This window comes from Amblyraja radiata, chromosome 10 (genome assembly GCF_010909765.2).
Source record: "Amblyraja radiata isolate CabotCenter1 chromosome 10, sAmbRad1.1.pri, whole genome shotgun sequence".
Taxonomy (NCBI): Eukaryota; Metazoa; Chordata; class Chondrichthyes; order Rajiformes; family Rajidae; genus Amblyraja; species Amblyraja radiata.
In genome coordinates this window covers 35,904,949-35,924,516 of record NC_045965.1, presented here as the reverse complement: position 1 = coordinate 35,924,516, position 19,568 = coordinate 35,904,949, and the positions used below count along the sequence as shown (strand labels likewise).

Sequence of the window (19,568 nt, the reverse complement as noted above, 5' to 3'; positions counted from 1 at the left end):
GTCTGCCATTTGGGTATAACATTATGTGTAAATGTTTGAGAACACCAAAAGATAATGTTTTAAATTTAGAGATTAATAGGTCCCACAATCTTGAAAACACAGGCAAAAACTTTCTATAAGCAGCCTGCATTGATGCCAGGTTTTTAAATAATTTTATATTATGGTATTAATATACAAAAATATATTTCCTGCAGCACGAAATAGTTTTGTACACCAATAAAAGTTATCAGCTTTTTAATGTATTTTATTACTGTGACTGAAGGTCAACCAGTTAATAAATTTTTGTGATCCATTGAGAACTTTGCAACCCACTTTGGCATAAATCTTGCATTAAAGTGGCATATTTTCATTATAAGTTAATTTCAACTTTTGGTTACTTTTAATTTTCTAGCATTTACAAAATAACAAAGTACTGTAAACCCACATTATTACAGACGATGGGTGGGAGGGGGGAAATGGTGTTTGTCAGACTCTCACAAGATTTGTGAGTACAACTATTGTCGATTGTCCGTTGTAACTGAGTAACGTACTATCATTTATATAGTTGAAACCAAGAACTGCAGATGATAGTTTAATACAGAAACGGAAACATAGTGTTGTAATAACTCAGCGGGTCAGGCAGCATCACTGGAGAACATGGGTGACCCTTCTTTAGACTGATTTAGTCTGCTGAATTACTCCAGCACTTTGTGTCGTTTCACGTTAAAACTAGGCGTTGATGCTTCTGGTCTGCACCAGCGAGCTTCTCTTCACCCACCGCACAGTCCAGTGACACGGCTGTAGTTGCGGCTTACGTTGTAGTCCCTGGCGATAGCGTTTTCTTCAGGCCGCTGCCACCGACAGGGCCACCATATAATTTGATCACCGTGGGGCACCCTCCCGTCTCACCAGCTACCGCACAGTGGAGTATGTCGGTGACTCTAGGGTAGAAGGAGGAGGTGGTGGTACTGGAGGGCTAAGAGGGCGAGTGGACAGAGGGGGGTAGGATGAGGAGACGGCAGTAGAGCAGGGAGCGCACAAAGTGATGGGCCAGCAGGAAAAAGCAGCAGCAAATGGGAAGGGAGGTACTGAGTGGTGACTGAGTGTGTCCTGTTAGTTGCAGTGGCCGAAAGAACGCGCTATCTCCAGGGGTTAAATGGGTTAAACGTACAAAGGGTTACTCACCGCACTCCATTTTTTTCAACCTAAGAACAGTACAGCACAAAACAGCCCCTTTGCTTTACAATGTTTGTGTCACACACAATGCCAAATTATAATTATATTTTAAATATCTTTATATTCTTGAATGAGTATTAATCCTGAGATAACGATCCTGGAGGCCTGTTTTTAACCTATCTAACTCCCTAAATTATCTTTGCAGGACTCCTACACTTCCTACCTATATCACTGGTACCAATATGGCCACAAATGTAATGATGAAGCTGTACTCACAAATCTTGTGAGAGTCTGTTCTCCACAAATGACCCAAACCATCAGCTAGTTACCCAGATGTCCAAAGTCATGAAAGTGGCAACGGGAAATGCACTTAGCTGAGTACATCCATGCAAAAGCACATTAGACACGCAAAGCATTCAAAAGGGAACTGCAGATGCTGGAATATCGAAGGTACACAAAATTGCTGGAGGAACTCAGCGGGTGCAGCAGCATCTATGGAGCGAGGGAAATAGGCGACGTTTCGGGCCGAAACCCTTCTTCAGCAAAGCATCTGGAAGGAAACCTCAGAACTTGCAATAAGTTTTCAATTCGTCTTCGTAACTTAATATTTCTAATTGAAATTGAATCATGTAAAGCACAGGAGAATTGTGCTGTGCAATCCAATTTTTATTGACAATTATACTTTTTTCAAAAATAAATTGTAAGAATATATGAAAATTCAAAATCTTTCCACAATGATGGAAATATATCTTGGCCCAATATCTAACAAAGTATTCATGCTTAACATTCTGATATTTTGGACATCTTGGCTAGTTAGAATCAAATTAGGATTACTGGAATTTTAAAAAGAAACCAATATATTTCAAACCTAATCAGCATTTAAAATACTGCCTGCAAGATTTATTGAAAAAACCTTGGTAAAGGTTATGGTTTGATATGCCAGGATATGCAAACTTTAAACTTTAATTATCCACAGGAACAAAATAGAAAACAAGTTCTTATCTCCTCTTTCTATCCTCAAGTTACCTTTAATGCCTTTCAGACATAACACTGTCCATTGGTAATTCTATGCTGAATTAATTTCTAACAGTTACGCTTTCCCAATGATTTTATTTTACCTTCATAGCCACAGCTTTAAGATATAAAAAAATCCTGATTGAGAGCAAGACGTTCTGACATTATCATGTAAGTTATAAAGTTAACGCACTATTCATTAGTATTACAATGTAAACAGCATTACAAATAAAATCAGTGACCTACATCTGGGTCAATTGTTTTTAGACAGTACACAAATTTGGCAGATAGCTATGCACTAAAATGAAGTAGTTGTAGAATGTTTTAATGAATGCCTAATAATACAATCATTTTTTTTAGAACAATACTTTACATGTTCCCTTTTCACCAATAGGACACACACATTGCAACAAAAAGCAACACAAATACAGCTGCTTTTGTGTTACATTGATGGCTCCTGCAAAATAGATCAGGATACTGGCAGTTGTTTAAATTGCTGAAGGTAATATCTGTGCCAGAAGCTAATACATTTTCCTTCCAATGGTCGATACTCTGAAAATCTGCCAACCTTTCAATAATGGTGATCCCTGTCCCAATAGTATCTAATCACAAAACATACTTTCTCCAATCTTTACCAATCTCCAAAAATGACAGGATATCTTCTAAAGTACAAAAAAACTACTCGACTCCCAATATTTTACCTGATCCCAATTGCAGTTTCTTACATCACTACCTCACTGTTGGGCTAGTCCCACAGTTCTCATAACCTTGGATAATGTCGAACGCTGTCATGCATCGTAAATATCTCCACTAGTTTACCAGAAACAATGAGGCTGAATCCCAGTGCTTGAAGACTCCAATACCAACTCAATGTTTGTAAAAATTGGGAGCATGGCATCACCTGTCATTTTCCAACAAAAAACTTGCAGGTTGATAAGTGAAAAGGAAACAGTCCAGGGATCACCAAGGGAAGATGGATTCTAGTTATTCTCCCTCATTTTAACCCAACCACTTCATTTTGACTATACCTCCTCACTCTTCTTCTTGCAAGGGTGTCATCACTTACTCTCAATTTTGCCATCTCATCACATTTTCTCCGAAGATGTGGCTTTCCACTGTGGGACATCCTCTTCAGTAATAGCGGTTTCCCTACTGCTGTTGTGGATGGTTCCTTCAAGTCCTCTGTTTCCCATAGTTCTTCCTTCGCTCCCCCTCCTCCCCAGACAGAACAAGCATAGAGTTTCCCGGTCCTCACCTTTCATCCCACCAGCCTTTGCATCAAAACATATAATTCTCCACCGTGGGATGGGAAGAAAACCAAAAATTGCAAATGAATTACACAATAAATTAATGCCATTACTAAATTGTTACTAGCACTTAACTGCTAATACTTAAATTATTCCATTATCCCAATTTTCAAAAATAGCACAGTCACCACTTTGGTAAAGGATTTCTACTATCAAACATATTCTAAAATTTGTTTTCAAAGAAAATGTAATTGTTGTATTTTTTGTCCATTGTTAAAAATGTATACAAATTGGAAAGTACCAGATAGTCCAAGATGCTGAAACCTAAACCTTCAGAACCTTTATGCAGTTCAATCACTCTCACGTCTGAAGTCCAAAGAGCCACCTCCCCAACTTCATCCTCTTCCGCATTAGTCTCAGTATCCACATCCACCTTTGGAAAATAAATTAACTTGTAAAACATTGATATTGACTTGTCAGGAATCATTACATCTATTTTGTCAGATAAATATATTACAGATTTCTAGTCTGCACTATCAAACTTATATTTTCCCTAATTCACTCTTCCAAGACTGTGATTGCACTGGAGATGGTGTGGAAGTAATTCACCGGTATGTTGCCTGGGATGGAGCATTTCAGCTGTGAAAATAAACCAGGTAGGCTTAGTTTATTTCCTTTGTAATGGTGAAGGCTGAGAGTGGACTTGAATAGTTTAAAAAAAATTGTGGGGAAGCATAGTTAATATATAGCAAGAACCATTTCTCTTAAATAGAAGTGTTTATAATCAAATGGCATATATATAAGCTAAGAGATATAGAAGGAATTTGGTACGTTGAGATCTTAAAATACATTGCTTAAGGGGATGGTGGCGGAAGATATTCTCATCATATTTATGAAGTACTTAAAAATGCCATTGCATCGAAGGCTATATTGACCCTGTGACGGAAAATCGGCTTAATATAAATAGCACCTGTTACCATGTTCTATGACTCTATTATCAACACAAACTATTTCTAGGTCAGCTGCATCAGAGAAAATCTAATACCAATACTATTTATTTCACTTCAAAATGCTTTTGCACCTGCCTTGGCCACACACTCTTATCTCCAATTCCTCTATCTATTATTTTTATGCCAGCCTGCATAACTCTGCCAATATTGTAACAATCTGTCATATATGGTGAATATTTGCACTGTGAATAAACCTCTGAATTTTACTTGCCCAAACTATTTCACATGGGATCACTACAATAAAAATAACAAATCTGTACAAATTAGTATGGTGCAATTGGTGTAGAGAAACAATTCAAAACCACTTTTTCCAAGGCTGTGTCTGATGCAAAGCTACGTTCAGAACAGATGTTCCTTTGGCTGCATACTTTGCACATTATTCAAAGTTAAACGTAATTTTTGGGATGCTAAAATATATGTTACAACTTACCACAACTACGGTAAACTCTCGTTTTAATGGCTTCTTTATAGCAGAATTTGGTTATAGAGAACCAAATCAGTAGATCAAGGTCATTGTTTCATAGAATGACCATTAGATGGATGGGGCGAATGGTGTTTTTGAACCATTTTAGCTTAGTTTATCACCGCGTGGTGCTTCGACGGCAGCCTCGCCTGTTGATGTCTGTCCTTTTCGCCTTTTTTTGTTATTTTTAGTGTGTTTTAAAAGTTTGTGTTAATGTTCTCTGGTTTGTTTTATGTGGGGTGTGGGGGAGAGGTTCAGGGGAAACTTTTTTCCAGTCTCTTACCTTGCCAGAGATGCGACTTTGAGCCCCACCGCTGGGCCGTGGACTTACAATCGGAGCCGATTCCTTGCCTGGGATCAATGCTCAAACCGCGGTTTGCGGACTTTTACATCAAGGAGCTCGCAGTCTGGGTTGGGACGGTCATCGGGAAGCTCCAAAAGCCGCACGACGTTCGACCAGCCCCAACCCGGGGTAGATCACCCTGCGAGGGGAAGCCTAGATTCCCCCCCCGATGCAGGAGCTTGCAGGAGGCCCGCCGCCGGCTTCGGGAGTAACATCGTCCCGTCAACGGAAGGTTAGAGGCCCCCGACCGCTGGAGGTCAAAGAAGGGAGAGATTGAACTTTTCTTCGCCTTCCATCACAGTGAGGAATGTGGAGGAGTCACTGTGGTGGATGTTTATGTTAAAATGTATTCTGTGTGTCCTGTTGCTTTTTATTGGTATGATTGTATGGCAAATCAAATTCCTAGTATGTTAAAAAAACATACGTGGTTAATAAAGTATGATTATGATTATGATTTTGTTTCGAGATACAGCGTAGAAACACCAAGCTTGTGCCGACTCTCACCACCCCACTCTCCCCTGCCCTGGGTGCCCTAGCACGCCAGCTCCAGTGAGTAGGATAGAGCTAGTGCACCAGAAACACACAGCAAATCGATGCCAGAATCGAACCCGGCCCCCTGGTGCCACGATGCAGAGAGCCACAGAAACAGTACAACCCACCGAAGCCACCAAAACCACAAACCTGCACGTCTCCGCAACATGGAAAGAAACCCGAGCACACAAGGTCAGGATTGAACTCGGGTCTCTGCTGTTGTAAGGTGGCAACTCTACCATGGCGCCACTGTGCCGTTCCTAGGCATTGTGTATTTTGTGTACTTTACTATTTATTGTGTAGTGTATTGGCTGTTTATTGGCAATAGCACTGTACATATTAACCTCCTAATTCAGTTATAGCAGACAATCGATAATAACGGACACCACCTCCTCTGTGCGGTCTATCATTGCAAGGGTTTACTGTATTTTTATAGGCTCAAAGTTATAGCCTATTGGTAAGATGCAAAGCCGTTGTTCTCCAAATCGTACTTTTGAGCTCATCAAAAAAAGGACAGTGGCCAAATCTTGCTGAATTACCCTTATGAATCTAATTAAGTTTGACATGGAAATCATGTTGACAAGGGCAAAATGTCTTATACATAGGGGGGGGGGGGGGGGGGGGGGGGGGGAGATAACGGGATATGCCCTGATACACATCTAAATCTAATTTGATTCTCATTTTAATAGTTCAATTTACCTGGTGGCTACAATTTTCACTACTCCAGGGAGATGGTGGCCTTATCATCTCGTACTTTTCTGAAGCCTATAGATAGAACATACAGATATATAATGATATAGTGCTGATTCTTATAGGACTAGCAATGATTTCACAAAAGGATGGTTGAACATACACAGAACATTAGTTAAAAACCCAGCAGAGAGTGTTGGAAAAACATAAGCTTTTATGAATTTGTATATGGCAGCAGTAAGGGAGAATTGTTTAAGGTGTACAGAACAACAGAGGGATTTGTGTTTTAAAAGGAAAGTGAAGCTATCTTATTCTATTCGGGTGTCAAAAGTACATTCAAATACAATATTTAGCAATATATTTAGAAATATCCTTCCATACGTACTTAACATAAATAATACAACAACATAGAACAGTAAGCACACGAACAGGCACTTCGGCCTATAATGTTTTTGCCGAACATGATGCCAAGTTATACTAATTTCATCTGCCTGTACATGATAAATATCCCTCTAGCCCTGCACTTCCATGTGCCCATCTAAAAGCCTCTTAAATGCCACATTGTATTTGTCTTTACCAGCACCCCAGCCAAATTGTTTCAGGCTCCCACCACTCTCTGTGTCTAAGAACTTACCCCACGCATCTCCATAAAACTTTCTCCCTCTCACCTTTTAGTGTTGGACATTTCCATCCTGGGAAAAAGATTCCGACTGTCTATGCCTCTCATAATTTTATATACCTACTATCATATCTCCCCTCAACCTCCAATATTCAAGAGAAAACAATTAAATTCTACCTACCCTCTCCAGGTAGCCGAAACACTATAATCAAGGCACCATTCTGGTAAACTTCCACACCAAAGCCTCAACATCTTTCTTGTAATGGGGTGACCAGAACTGCACACAATACACCAAATGTGGCCTAACCAAAACCCTACAGAGCTGCATCATGACTTTGTGACTCATATATTCAATGCCCCTAGCAAATAAGGCAAGCATACCATAGGCCTACTTTACCTATCTGTGTGCTGGCACCTTCACTGAGCTAAGAACTTAGACTGCTAGACCCTCTGCACATCAATGCAGTTATAGGGCCTGTCCCACTTGGGCGACCTAATCCGCTAGTTCTGGCGAGTTTGCCTTCGACTCATACTCACTGCATGGTCGACACGAGGTCGTAGGAGGTCTTCGTAACTCTCCTTCATGCTCAAGAGTGGTCTCCGCGTACTCGAGGCCTCAGCTAGATTGTGGCGGGTTTTTTCAATGTGTTAAAAAATGCCCGCAAGTAAAAAAAGGTTGCCATGGAAAAAATCGATACTTTTTTTACTCGTCGGTTTAGTTGTAGTAGGAGTAGTTCGGCATGTTAGTTGTAGGTAATCGAGGGTAGTCGAAGGTGGTCGAAGGAAGTCGTAGATAATCTTCATCATAGTCAAAGGGAGGTCGAAGGGAATCGAAGGAGGTCGTCTTCACTCTCCACTATTCCGTATCCAATTTTCCCAAAGTTAGTCGTAGCTAGTCGTAGCTAGACGAAGCTGGTCCTCAACATAGTCGAAGGAGGTCGAAGGAGGTCTTCTACATAGTCGAAGGAGGTCTTCAACATGTCATTTTTTCAAACTCTTCTAAACTCGCCAATTAGGTTGCCCAAGTGGGACAGCCCCTTTAGGGTCTAACCATTTGCTGTGTACTCTTCCCTTACATTCAACCTCCCAAAGTGTAACACCTCACACTTGCTCGGGTTGAACTCCAACTGTCTCATCCCCACCCATTTCTGCAGCTGATCTGTTTCCTGCTGTATCTTCTGACAGCCTTCCACACTGTCTCCAACTCCTCCAATTTTGGTGTCGTCAGCAAACTTACTCACCAAACTTACTCAACCATTTACATTTACGTTTAGGTCTTTTATCTATATCAGAAGCAGCAGAGGTTGCAGCACAGATCCCACTAGAATTCCACTGGGCACAGATCTCCAGCCAGAATATCTACCCTCCATGACAACCCTGTCGTCTATCAGTGAGTCAGCTCCGAACCCATATGACCCATTCATTGTGAATCCCATACATCTTAATCTTATGGTTCAGTCTACCATGTTTTACCAGTCTATCAAGTGAACAGTCGATACAGTGAACCACAACATCCTGCTCACCAGACTCAAAGACCTCGACATTGAAGGCTCTGCACTCAGCTGGCTCCGTTCCTACCTTTCCAACAGATCCCACTTCATCTCTCTCCACAACCACACCTCTGCTACAGCCAGTCACTCAAGGCGTTCCCCAAGGCTCCGTACTCGGCCCCCTCCTCTTCATCATCTACATCCTCCCCCTTGGTCAGATACTCCGCCACTTCAACCTGGACTTCCACTGTTACGCTGATGACACCCAGATCTACCTCGGCACCAAATCCCCCCACAACCCCCCCCTCTCCCATATCAACTCCTGTTTGTCAGTTATAAAAACCTGGATGCAACATAACTTCCTCAAACTCAACAGCGATAAGACAGAATTCCTCCTCATAGGCTCCAAAGCCACACTCAGCAAAATCAATAACCCCACTCTCACCAGCGACGGCACCACTGTCTCCCCATCTCCCAAGGCCCGCAACCTTGGCATGATCTTTGATTCCACCCTCTCCCTTGAGCCTCACATCCGCCATGTCATTAAAACCTCCTTCTTTCATCTCCGCAACATCGCCAAACTCAGACCCTCTCTCACACCTCCCGCTGCTGAACGACTCATCCATGCCTTCATCTCCTCCCGACTGGACTATTGCAACTCACTTCTCCTTGGCATCAGCTCCACCTACATCAACCGACTCCAACTGGTCCAGAACGCAGCCGCCCGACTCATCACCCACACCAAATCCTGGCATCACATCACTCCAGTCCTCAAACAACTTCACTGGCTTCCCATCTCCCACCGGATCACCTACAAAATCCTGATCCTCACCTACAAAGCCCTCCACCATCTGGCCCCCCCATAACTCACTGACCTCCTCTCCCCCTACCAACCCTCACGGTCCCTCAGATCCACATCAGCCGGTCTCCTCTCTATCCACAAGTTCAACCTCCGCAGTTTTGGGGACAGAGCCTTCTCCAGGGCAGCTCCCAGGCTCTGGAACTCCCTCCCCCAACTGATCCGCAATTCCGTGTCCCTCACCATCTTCCAGTCCCGCCTCAAGACCCATCTCTTCACCTCTGCCTATCCTTAGCCCCACGTCCCCCTCCCTTTTCATCTGTGCATTAATTGCCTCATATTGTGTTTTGAATTGTATTCTGTCTTTACTTTGTGTACTAGTCATGTCTCTACTATTTATTTCATTCCCCTTACATGTTTTTCCTCTACCTGCTAAATTTTTGTAAGGTGTCCTTGAGACTCTTGAAAGGCGCCCATAAATAAAATTTATTATTATTATTATTATCAAAGCCTTACTAAAATCAATGTATACAACATCCACTGCCATATCATCTTTCATCAACCCTCAAAAACTCAATCAGCAAGACGCAACCTGCCACATACGTCGTGTTGGTTATCCCTAGTCGGCCCATTCTCTTACAAATATTAGTAAATCCTATCTCGAAGAATTCTCTCCAATAGTTCCCCGACAACGACCGTGAGGTTCATTGGCCTATAGTTCCCTGAATTCTCGCTACTTCAACTACACTGGCCACTCGCCATTGTTTTGGGACCTCGCCTGCAGCTAGACAAGAAACAAAGATCCTTGTCCAGCCCTCCGCAATCTCCTCTCTTGTCGTTCTCAATAACCTGGTATAGATCCCTTCCTTTATCCGTGATTGGTCCTGCCAGCTCTCTGGTCACCCTGTTATTTTTAATGTACATATAAAATTTGTTGGCATTTCCCATAATCTGACTCACTAATGACATTTCATGGCTCCTTTTGGCCCTGGTAATCGCCTGCTTGAATTCTTTCCTCCTAGCTTTACATAACTAAAAGTCTTTGTCTTGTTTGTGCCCACGATGTGTCAATCTGGTTTTCCTATCTTTTTCCAAATGCTAGGCCAAAGCCTTCCCATTTTCGCACATCCTACTCACATTTTCCCGTCGTGGCAATAAACATCTTCCCGTTGCATTCCCACATATATTTCCGAAGTTATTAATCCTTTAAATTTAAAAAACAGCCCCAAAAACTCACCCATTTCGCAAAATAAAATCCAAGTGATGTCACAATGCACTCGCAAGGCAGGACGGGACACACCGGGAAGGAGGGGCACTCCAGCGCTCTGGTGAACGAGGAGTGGCGGCGGCTGCCGTCGCCCGATCGGTGCCTGGTGAGGAGGGTGATATCGCGGGCTGAGCCCGGGGACTGGACCTGGGCTGGAGCCGAGACTGGTGCTGGAGTTGGAGTGAGGAGCGAGCCCGGAGCTTGGGATGGGGCATGGGCCGTGACTGGGCCCGAGAAAGAAGCCGCCGCTGGAAACAAGGACGATCCTGGGTCCGGGGTCAGTGACGAGCCCGGAGATGAAGCCGGGAACTGGACTGGAACCCAGGCGGCGGCCGAGCTGATGGTTGGGGTCTACAGCCAGGGCCGGGCCGAGTACGAGAACCAGGCCGAGTTCCAAGCCTGGCGCTGCTCTATGACCTGGGTAGGTGCTGGGGCAGGGAATGGGAGTGAGGGGAGGAGGTTGAGGGAAATGAGGAGGAAGATGGGGTGGGGAGTGGGGTGGACGAGGGAGATAGGGAGGGGTGGAGTATTGACGATGAGTATTCGGTCTCCTTGTAGCTAACATACTGACCCAGCCTTCACGAACAGCCACGTTAAAATGTATTTATCAGTCACAAAAAAATGGATGCTTTGACTATGTAAGTACTTATGAAGGGGCTCGATGAGTAATGTAATCAAGTACAATTTTGACTGAACTCCTAAATATCTCAACCAATTTATAAGAATCATTATGGAATCATTCTGTGCATCAGAAGATATCAGTATATTTCCCTTTGAAATTCACCAACTCTACCTGGGAAACATCACTTTCCATGCCAGTGGGTTCATCGACAGGCATCTCATTTTCTTCCTCGAACAGTCTCCGACAACAGACCAAATTAAACGGAGGGGACATATCTTTCAGAAATAAAATTGCTTCACGGCGCGATTTTCCATATAGCTGCTTTCCGTTCACCTGAAATAGAAGGCAAATATTCAGATTATGGCAGTATTTCAAACTATTATTGTCTTAAATTAACCAAATATATTTGCAGGTTCTACCTGCATGAATTATTGTACCATAGTGCATCTTCTAACATTGTGTGCCTTGTGTGGAAGTGCAGTTTTCTAAAATACTTTGCATGCAGACATTGTACTTGCAATTTTCATTTTGGTGCATGGTTCCAGACTTTTGTTTTAAATTAATTAATGGGACATTGGCATCGGAGACAAGACAAGCATTTACTGCACATCCATTTTGTATGAACCACTTTCCGTTTCCAGCAATGTCTCATTTAATTCCCCTGAACTATTTTCATAATTTGCTAATGTTGCTTTAAATTATTCTCTCCACAACTCATGAGTAATGGAAACTGGCCAAATTCCACCTTTCCTGACAGTTCTTGAGAAAGTGATTGACAAAACTAATACAAGAATTTAAGTTTTTAAATAATCATCTTCAAAGTCTTAATATTCATCGGTCATTAAACAATTCTCTATATAAATTCTGGTCCATGTGTTATACATGCAGAACTTATCTACCTATCATAACCTGTACAAAAAAATAAAATGCAAACTGTATCTTAATATGTAGAGAACTGGAAATTAATGTCATTTTTATTTATTTTTGCAGAACACGATTTAAGGTTAACAGGAATCATACCAAATGATGAATATTCTCGAACTGACAAACATGAAAGCATAACGCTTATTTGACAATGTTTGCCTGAACCTGTTGTATGAATTATTTCAAATAGAAAATAAATGTAACCTAAAATAAGTAATTTATTATTAACAAAATAGAAAGATTATTTTCAAATTTTAATATTTTTCTCAAAACTATACCTCTAAAATTTCATCTTCCACTTGTAATAATCCATTTTGGCCTATTGGTCCATCAGGCACAATTGATGATATGTAATGACGTCCATCAAATGAATCCAGCTCCACTCCAAGATTCAATGTATGAACTGGTAATAACTAAATTAAAACAAAAATAGAATTAGAAGGAATATGCAGATATATATTTGTTCTAGTTTTTCATCCAGCTGTACTCAAATTATCTCTTTGCACTATCGCATATTAACGTGCAATGTGAATAACTAAAACCACAGAACAGTATAAGATTCCACCTAGTCTTAGGGCTGATCTCTCACCCACGAGTTAAAGCTTGAGTTCAAGATGTTAGTTACGCTTTATTGCAGTAATGAGGGAGGGTTACAATGCCTGAGAGGCTTGCTTTCAAAGATGATGTTAATCACAGGTCATTCTGTTCACCAGTGGAAATTAAAGCTCATTGAGGACACTTGGAAGAGTCAGAGCTTTTCTGGTGCTCCAGCCAATATTTATTTTCCATTTATATTTTAAATATGTTTAGCTTATTTATTTCAATGCTGTTTATGAATCTTTGTCATAGTTGTTTTGTTTCCTAGAGTATAATAATGATTACATTTCAAAATATTCAAGCACTTTGGAATGAATACCATTATGCAAATCCTCCTTCTTTCCAAGTATAATTTTGAAATAAATAATCATGTTTTAACTGAAAATGAGCTGCAATCTATTGGTTTCAAATAACTTACTTAAAATAATAGTAAAATTAACACAATGACCAAATGATTTAACATTTAAAAATTACTAGACCATGTGGGGGGTGAGGGGGGGAGGGGGGGGGGGGTGAGGAGGGGTGCAGGGACACGAGGAAAGGCATTGAGAGGTCAGCAGCTGGGCAACCAATATTTTTTTTTAATGTCAGTTTGGTGATAAAAGTTGAATCAAGAGTTAAAATTGACAGTAGCAAAGGTAATGTGGTTATGGGAGATGCAGTCAATATGCAGGTAGACTGGGAAAATCAGGTTGGTACTGGTCCCCAAGGGAGTTTGTGGAGTGCCTCCGAGATGGATTCTTAGAGCAGCTTGTACTGGAGCCATCCAGGGAGAAGGCAATTCTGGATTCAGTGTTATGTAATTAACCGGATTTGATAAGGGAACTCAAGGTAAAGAAGCCATTAGGAGTGACCATAATATGATAAGTTTTAATCTACATTTTGAAAGGGAGAAGGGAAAATCGGAAGTGTCAGTATTACAGTTGAGCAAAGGGGACTATGGAGGCATGATGGAGCTGCTGGCCAAAGTTGACTGGGTTAGGTTAGGTAAGGGGGAGGTACAGCGAGACCTGGGTGTCCTTGTACACCAGTCACTAAAGTTAGCGTGCAGGTACAGCAGGCAGTGAAGAAAGCTAATGGAATGTTGGCCTTCATAACAAGAGGATTTCAGTATAGGAGTAATAATAATAATAACTTTATTTATAAAGCACTTTAAACAACTACAGTTGCCACAAAGTGCTGTACATGAGAAATCATGAACAAAAAGCTATTACAAACAATTAAAAACCATTAAAAACCGTAAAACGAAGGACTATAAAAAACACACAAAAAATTAAAAGACATTAAAAACACTAAAAACAGGTGCAATGCCTCAGCCAGTGTCGAAAGCCAAAGAATAAAAATATGTTTTTAGGGAGGATTTGAAGATGGACAGTGAGGGGGCCTGTCTGATGTGCAACGGCAAGGTGTTCCAGAGTGCCGGAGCAGCAACAGAAAAGGCTCTATCCCCTCTGAGCTTCCGCTTAGACCTTGGTACCTCAAGGAGCAGCTGATCAGCTGACCTGAGGCACCGGGCAGGAGCATATAGGTGGAGCAGCTCAGAGAGGTAAGGCGGGGCGAGCCCATTCAACGATTTAAAAACAAATAAAAGAATTTTGAAATGAACTCGAAAGTGCACTGGGAGCCAGTGTAGGGAGGCCAAAATTGGCGTAATGTGCTCCCTCTTTCGAGTTCCAGTCAAAAGGCGAGCGGCAGCATTTTGAACAAGCTGGAGACGAGCCAATGAAGCTCGTGCGACTCCAGAGTAGAGTGCGTTACAGTAATCCAGCCTAGATGTAATAAAGGCATGGATTACTGTTTCAAAATGCTCCCGCTCGAGAATGGGCTTCACCTTTGCCAGCTTCCTTAGGTGAAAGAAGCTGGACTTAACCACCGCGCCTATTTGTTTGTCTAGTTTAAAATCACCGTCCATCCTAAAACCCAGGTTCAAGACGGTTGGCTTTACAGACAATGCCAGTGGACCCAAGTCAACAAAGGGAGGTTCACGGCAGCCATTGGGGCCAAACAAAATCACCTCTGTCTTCTCGTAAGTAGAGAGGTTCTTGTACAGATGTATAAGGCTCTGGTAAGACCACATCTGGAATATTGCGTACAGTTTTGGTCTCCTAATTTGAGGAAGGACATCCTTGTGATTGAGGCAGTGCAGCGTAGGTTCACAAGATTGATCCCTGGGATGGCGGGTCTGTCATATGAGGAAAGATTGAAAAGACTAGGCTTGTATTCACTGGAGTTTAGAAGGATGAGGGGGCATCTTATAGAAACATATAAAATTATGAAATGACTGGACAAGCTAGATGCAGGAACATTTTTCCCAGTTGGGCGAGTCCAGAACCAGGGGCCACAGTCTTAGAATAAAGGGGAGGCCATTTAAGACTGAGGTGAGAAAAAACCTTTTCACCCAGAGAATTGTGAATTTGTGGAATTCCCTGCCACAGAAGGCAGTGGAGGCCAAATCACCGGATGGATTAAAGATAGAGTTAGATAGAGCTCTAGGGGTTAGTGGAGTCAAGGGACATGGGGAGAAGGCAAGCACGAGTTATTGATTGGGGACGATCAGCCATGATCACAATGAATGGCGGTGCTGGCTCGAAGGGCTGAATGGCCTCCTCCTGCACCTATTTTCTATGTTTCCATGACTGGAAAGAGACCCTAGCAGGGATGACAATGGAACAATGGCAGGTGTTTCTGGGAATAGTACAAAAGGTGCAGGATCAGTTCATTCCAAATAGGAAGAAAGATTCTAAGCGGAGTAAGAGGTGACCGTGGCTGACAAGGGAAGTCAAAGACAGTATAAAAATAAAAGGGAAGAAGTATAGCATAGCAAAGTTGAGCTGGAAGCCAGAGGATTGAGAAACTTTTAAAGAGCAACAGAAGATAACTAAAAAGGCAATACAGGGAGAAAAGATGAGGTACGAAGGTAAGTTAGCCAAGAATATAAAGGAGGATAGTAAAAGCTTCTTTAGGTATGTGAGCACGTTCCAGTCAATATTGGAAAAGTTAAAATGACCCACGACGACAACCCGGTTGCTTTGGCATCTATCGGTTATCTGTCCACATATATCTATATTACTAAAAGTCTGATCTTGACCACTTCCTGTTGTTCTGTATATTGATTTTAGAAAAAACGCTGCCACTTATGGCTGTGATTTTTGGCTATCTTTGAGTCCCCCTCCGTTGCGCAGGACAAGAGGATTTTCCCCATCAAAAAATAAAAGAGTTATTAGTGTTTAAAACATGTTGAGATTCTCTCTCCTGAAGGCCATGCCCCTTCCGGAGGGTCTATAAAACCCGGAAGTGTTGAGTGCCTCAGTCAGTCTCTGAAAGATGGGGGAGAACACATGTCTACTAAACTGTGAGTGGTTTTACTGACCTGCCAATGCCCTTAATGTGGTTTGAAAATATAGTTTGGAAATGCTAAAGCTGTGTTGCCTTTGGTTTGGAAATGCTAAAGCCGTGTTGCCTTTGGTTTGGAAATGCTAAAGATGTGTTGCCTTTGGTTTGGAAATGCTAAAGCTGTGTTGCCTTTGGTTTGGAAATGCTAAAGCTGTGTTGCCTTTGGTTTGGAAATGCTAAAGCTGTGTTGCCTAATTAAAGTTGCCTTGCCTAATTAAAGTTGCCTTGCCTAATTAAAGTTGCCTTGCCTAATTAAAGTTGCCTTGCCCAATTAAAGTTGCCTTGCCTAATTAACGTTGCCTTGCCTAATTAACGTTGCCTTGCCTAATTAAAGTTGGCCTGCCTAATTAAAGTTGCCTTCTATATATAATTAAAAGTCTAATCTTGACCACTTCCTGTTAGCGCTTTATATTGATTTTAGAAAAAACGCTACCACGTACGGCTGTGATTTTTGCCATCTTACTAAGAGTCCCCCTCCACTCATCAGGTGCCGAGGGTTTTTCTCATCGATCAAAAATAAAAGAGTTATTAGAGTTTTAAAAATATAGAGATTCTCTCTCCTGTCAATCACGCCATGAAGGCTACGCCCCTTCTGGTATGAGGGGGGAGGGACTATAAAACCCAGAAGTGTGGGCGTGGCTCAGTCTCGTAAAGATGGAGGGAGAGGTCACGACTCGCTGTCTTTAGTGGCCTTGCACCCTGCTTGAAATGGTAAGAAACTGCACTTGAATTTGGTGGCCTTGCACCCTGCTTGAAAGGGGATTTCAAGGAATAGCCGTGAGTCAACTGCCAGCCCACTAGCCATGAGTGAGTGACCTGCCAGCACAACAGGCTTGAGTGACTGAGCCACCAGCCCAATAATCCATTCGGCCCACAATGTCCATACTAGCCCTCTGGAAACCAGTCCTTTCAGCCCATAACACCCATACTAGCGCTCCAGAAAGCCGCCCCCCCCCCCTCCCCTTGGTGGAGAGGTGGAATATTGCATTGGGGGACCAACCCTCCGTGTGATGCTGGGACCCAAGGGGTCCCACTTAGTCTAGTACAATTATATATCTTCCGCTTACTATTGGTGGGCGCTGTGATACAATCCCATTAGAGTCCTTACACCTTTCTTATTTTTCAGCGCCACCCATTCTGCCGCAGCGGACAACCCTCCAGTGTGTTCTCTCTGAGCACCACAGTGACAGTCTTCCTGATCAGCAGTACAACTCCCCACCTCTTCTGCCTCCCTCTTGGTCACATCTGAAACATCAAAACCCCTGAACATTAACCTGCCAGTCATGTTCCTCACACAACTACATTTCCACAATGGCCACAACATAGTCTGAAGCATCAATCCAGGCTCTAAGTTCATCTGTTTTCTCCACAATACTTGCATTGAAATAAACACACTTCAGCCTATCAGTTTCACCAAATTTCTTCACATATACCTATGTTACTGTATTTCTTGGCTTTCGAAGTATTGAGAAAAAAAGTTATGGATTTACTGTGGAGGAGTGGTTTCATTTTTTTTAATCAATGTCAGTAAATGACTAAGTGGTTTTTTTAAACAGTTAATGAAGATGTTGTTTGAATGTGCAGAAGAGCATATTGATATGGAATTAATCTCCTTTTGTATTAACCTTGCATCTAACAAGAGAAATGCACAATTAATCTGCGAAGGTAAGATTTTTCCCAAACATTACTTATGCAAAAGCAATATCTGAGCTCTTATCCATTTAGCAGAGAGAGAAAAATAACTTCCTTTTCTGTCCCTTTGTACTTATTTATTTTTTAAATGATATGATTATTGAATTAATTGGACTAAGGCTATAATTATATTTATAGTTTTTAATCACAATTTTTTTCTTATTTGCAGTTTTTAATGTTTTACAATGTACACTGTAGCAGTAACAGCTAGGCTTACTGCTCAGTGAGGTTGTTATCATTCATATCCACTTTTTGTCCTCGGCCAGTGGATTTTAGCAGTATAAAGGGTGATCTAAAGGTCCCACTTAGGCGATTATTTTAAGGCGATTGCTGGCGACTGCCATAGTCGTAGCAGGTCGCCGAAAAACCGTCGACTGGACCCCCCTACGACAATGTCTACGACCAGCTGCAACAACCTGCTACCTAGTCGACGTCAAGCTAGAGCAAGCTACCAACAACCGGTGACCCATTAGGACGTCCACCTACGACCACAGCTACAACAACCTAGGACCACACAGGCGACACCCCGTCGAGCTATGACAACCGGTCAACCTACGTCCACCCGCGACAAGCTACGACAACTGAAGACAATTCAGTTGCCGTTACCTGTCGCCGGTTGACGTAGGTTGCCGCCAATTCACCAAAGTCAGCACCGGAGACAACCTACGTCAGCACGGCAACAACCTACGTCACCTGGCGACAACCTACGACAGCACCTACATCAGGAGAAGTCAAGCTATGCTCATTGGCGTCAAACCCACTGTCGCCGAAATTTTTTGAAAATCCAGCGGCGTCCAGAAAGACGCTACAACTCTTTGGGCGACTGAGGAGACTACTCACGACCATACAGGCGACACCCGGCGACCATGTGGCGACAGCCTAGTCACCTGCAGTTGCCTGAAAAATAGCCTAAGTGGAACAGGCCCTTAACTTACCTTTGCAACCAGTGTTTCATCGAATACCTCAATACAATGCAAACATTTGTTGCAATCCATTTTCCAGCATTTTACCATTTCAGTAGTGTGCAATGCATTATGGAATATCAATGCCTTGATTTCTGAGATGTTTGCAATATTAATTTTGCATTCCTGTGTATTTTTTACATGCCTTGATTCAATCAGCAACGTTTGAATGGCAGAGTAGACTTGAAGGGCTTAATTCTGCTCCTATCACCTAGGAACGAGTGTTTTATATGTTTTGCATGATTTAAATTTCTAAGTTTTAATATTATTTTCTTTTCTTATTTTTTAGTTTCTCTGAAATATTCAGAAATATTTCTGTTTTAGCCTGAGGATGTGACCTCTGCCGATGTCAGAATGCCTTCCCTCCTCCAGTGGACAGCTTGCTCTGGTCACATCACTCATTAATCCTTTACCAGCACGGATCCAACCAGTGTTCTCCCTAAACTTCTCAAAGGAAAAATTGTTACTCACTTACAGTAAAGTGAGCAATTTTGGAGAAATTTAATTTTAGTACCTCTTGGAGCAGAAAATTCTTCGTATCAAAACCTGAAGCAGAGGTCACCAGAGCATTTTAGGAAAAGTTACAAAAATATTTGAAGCAGGCATAATAAAAACTCACACAGAGGCTGAGATTGGGCACCCTACTTTAGCAAAATAATTGTGAATAATATTCAATTTCTCTGGTTGGAGGTGCATAATTAGTCTTAAAATTAGGAATAGATTTTTAGGAGTAAATTTATAAAGCACTTA

The 19,568-nt window shown here is 42.0% G+C and overlaps 1 protein-coding gene across 5 annotated transcripts in view; it reads right to left on the bottom strand.

Moving 5' to 3' along the window:
* patj (PATJ crumbs cell polarity complex component) overlaps positions 1–19,568 on the bottom strand; it is a 226,801-nt gene that overhangs the window by 151,443 nt on the left and 55,790 nt on the right. For 4 of the 5 annotated variants that reach the window (XM_033028540.1, XM_033028544.1, XM_033028541.1 and 1 more), the window contains exons 15-18: positions 12,453–12,587; positions 11,422–11,583; positions 6,463–6,528; positions 3,718–3,849 (exon numbers count right to left, since the gene is read on the bottom strand). In XM_033028540.1, the coding sequence (XP_032884431.1) occupies positions 3,718–3,849; positions 6,463–6,528; positions 11,422–11,583; positions 12,453–12,587 (495 nt within the window). The remainder of the gene's footprint in view (positions 1–3,717; positions 3,850–6,462; positions 6,529–11,421; positions 11,584–12,452; positions 12,588–19,568) is intronic. The other variant, XM_033028542.1, reaches the window with a different exon arrangement.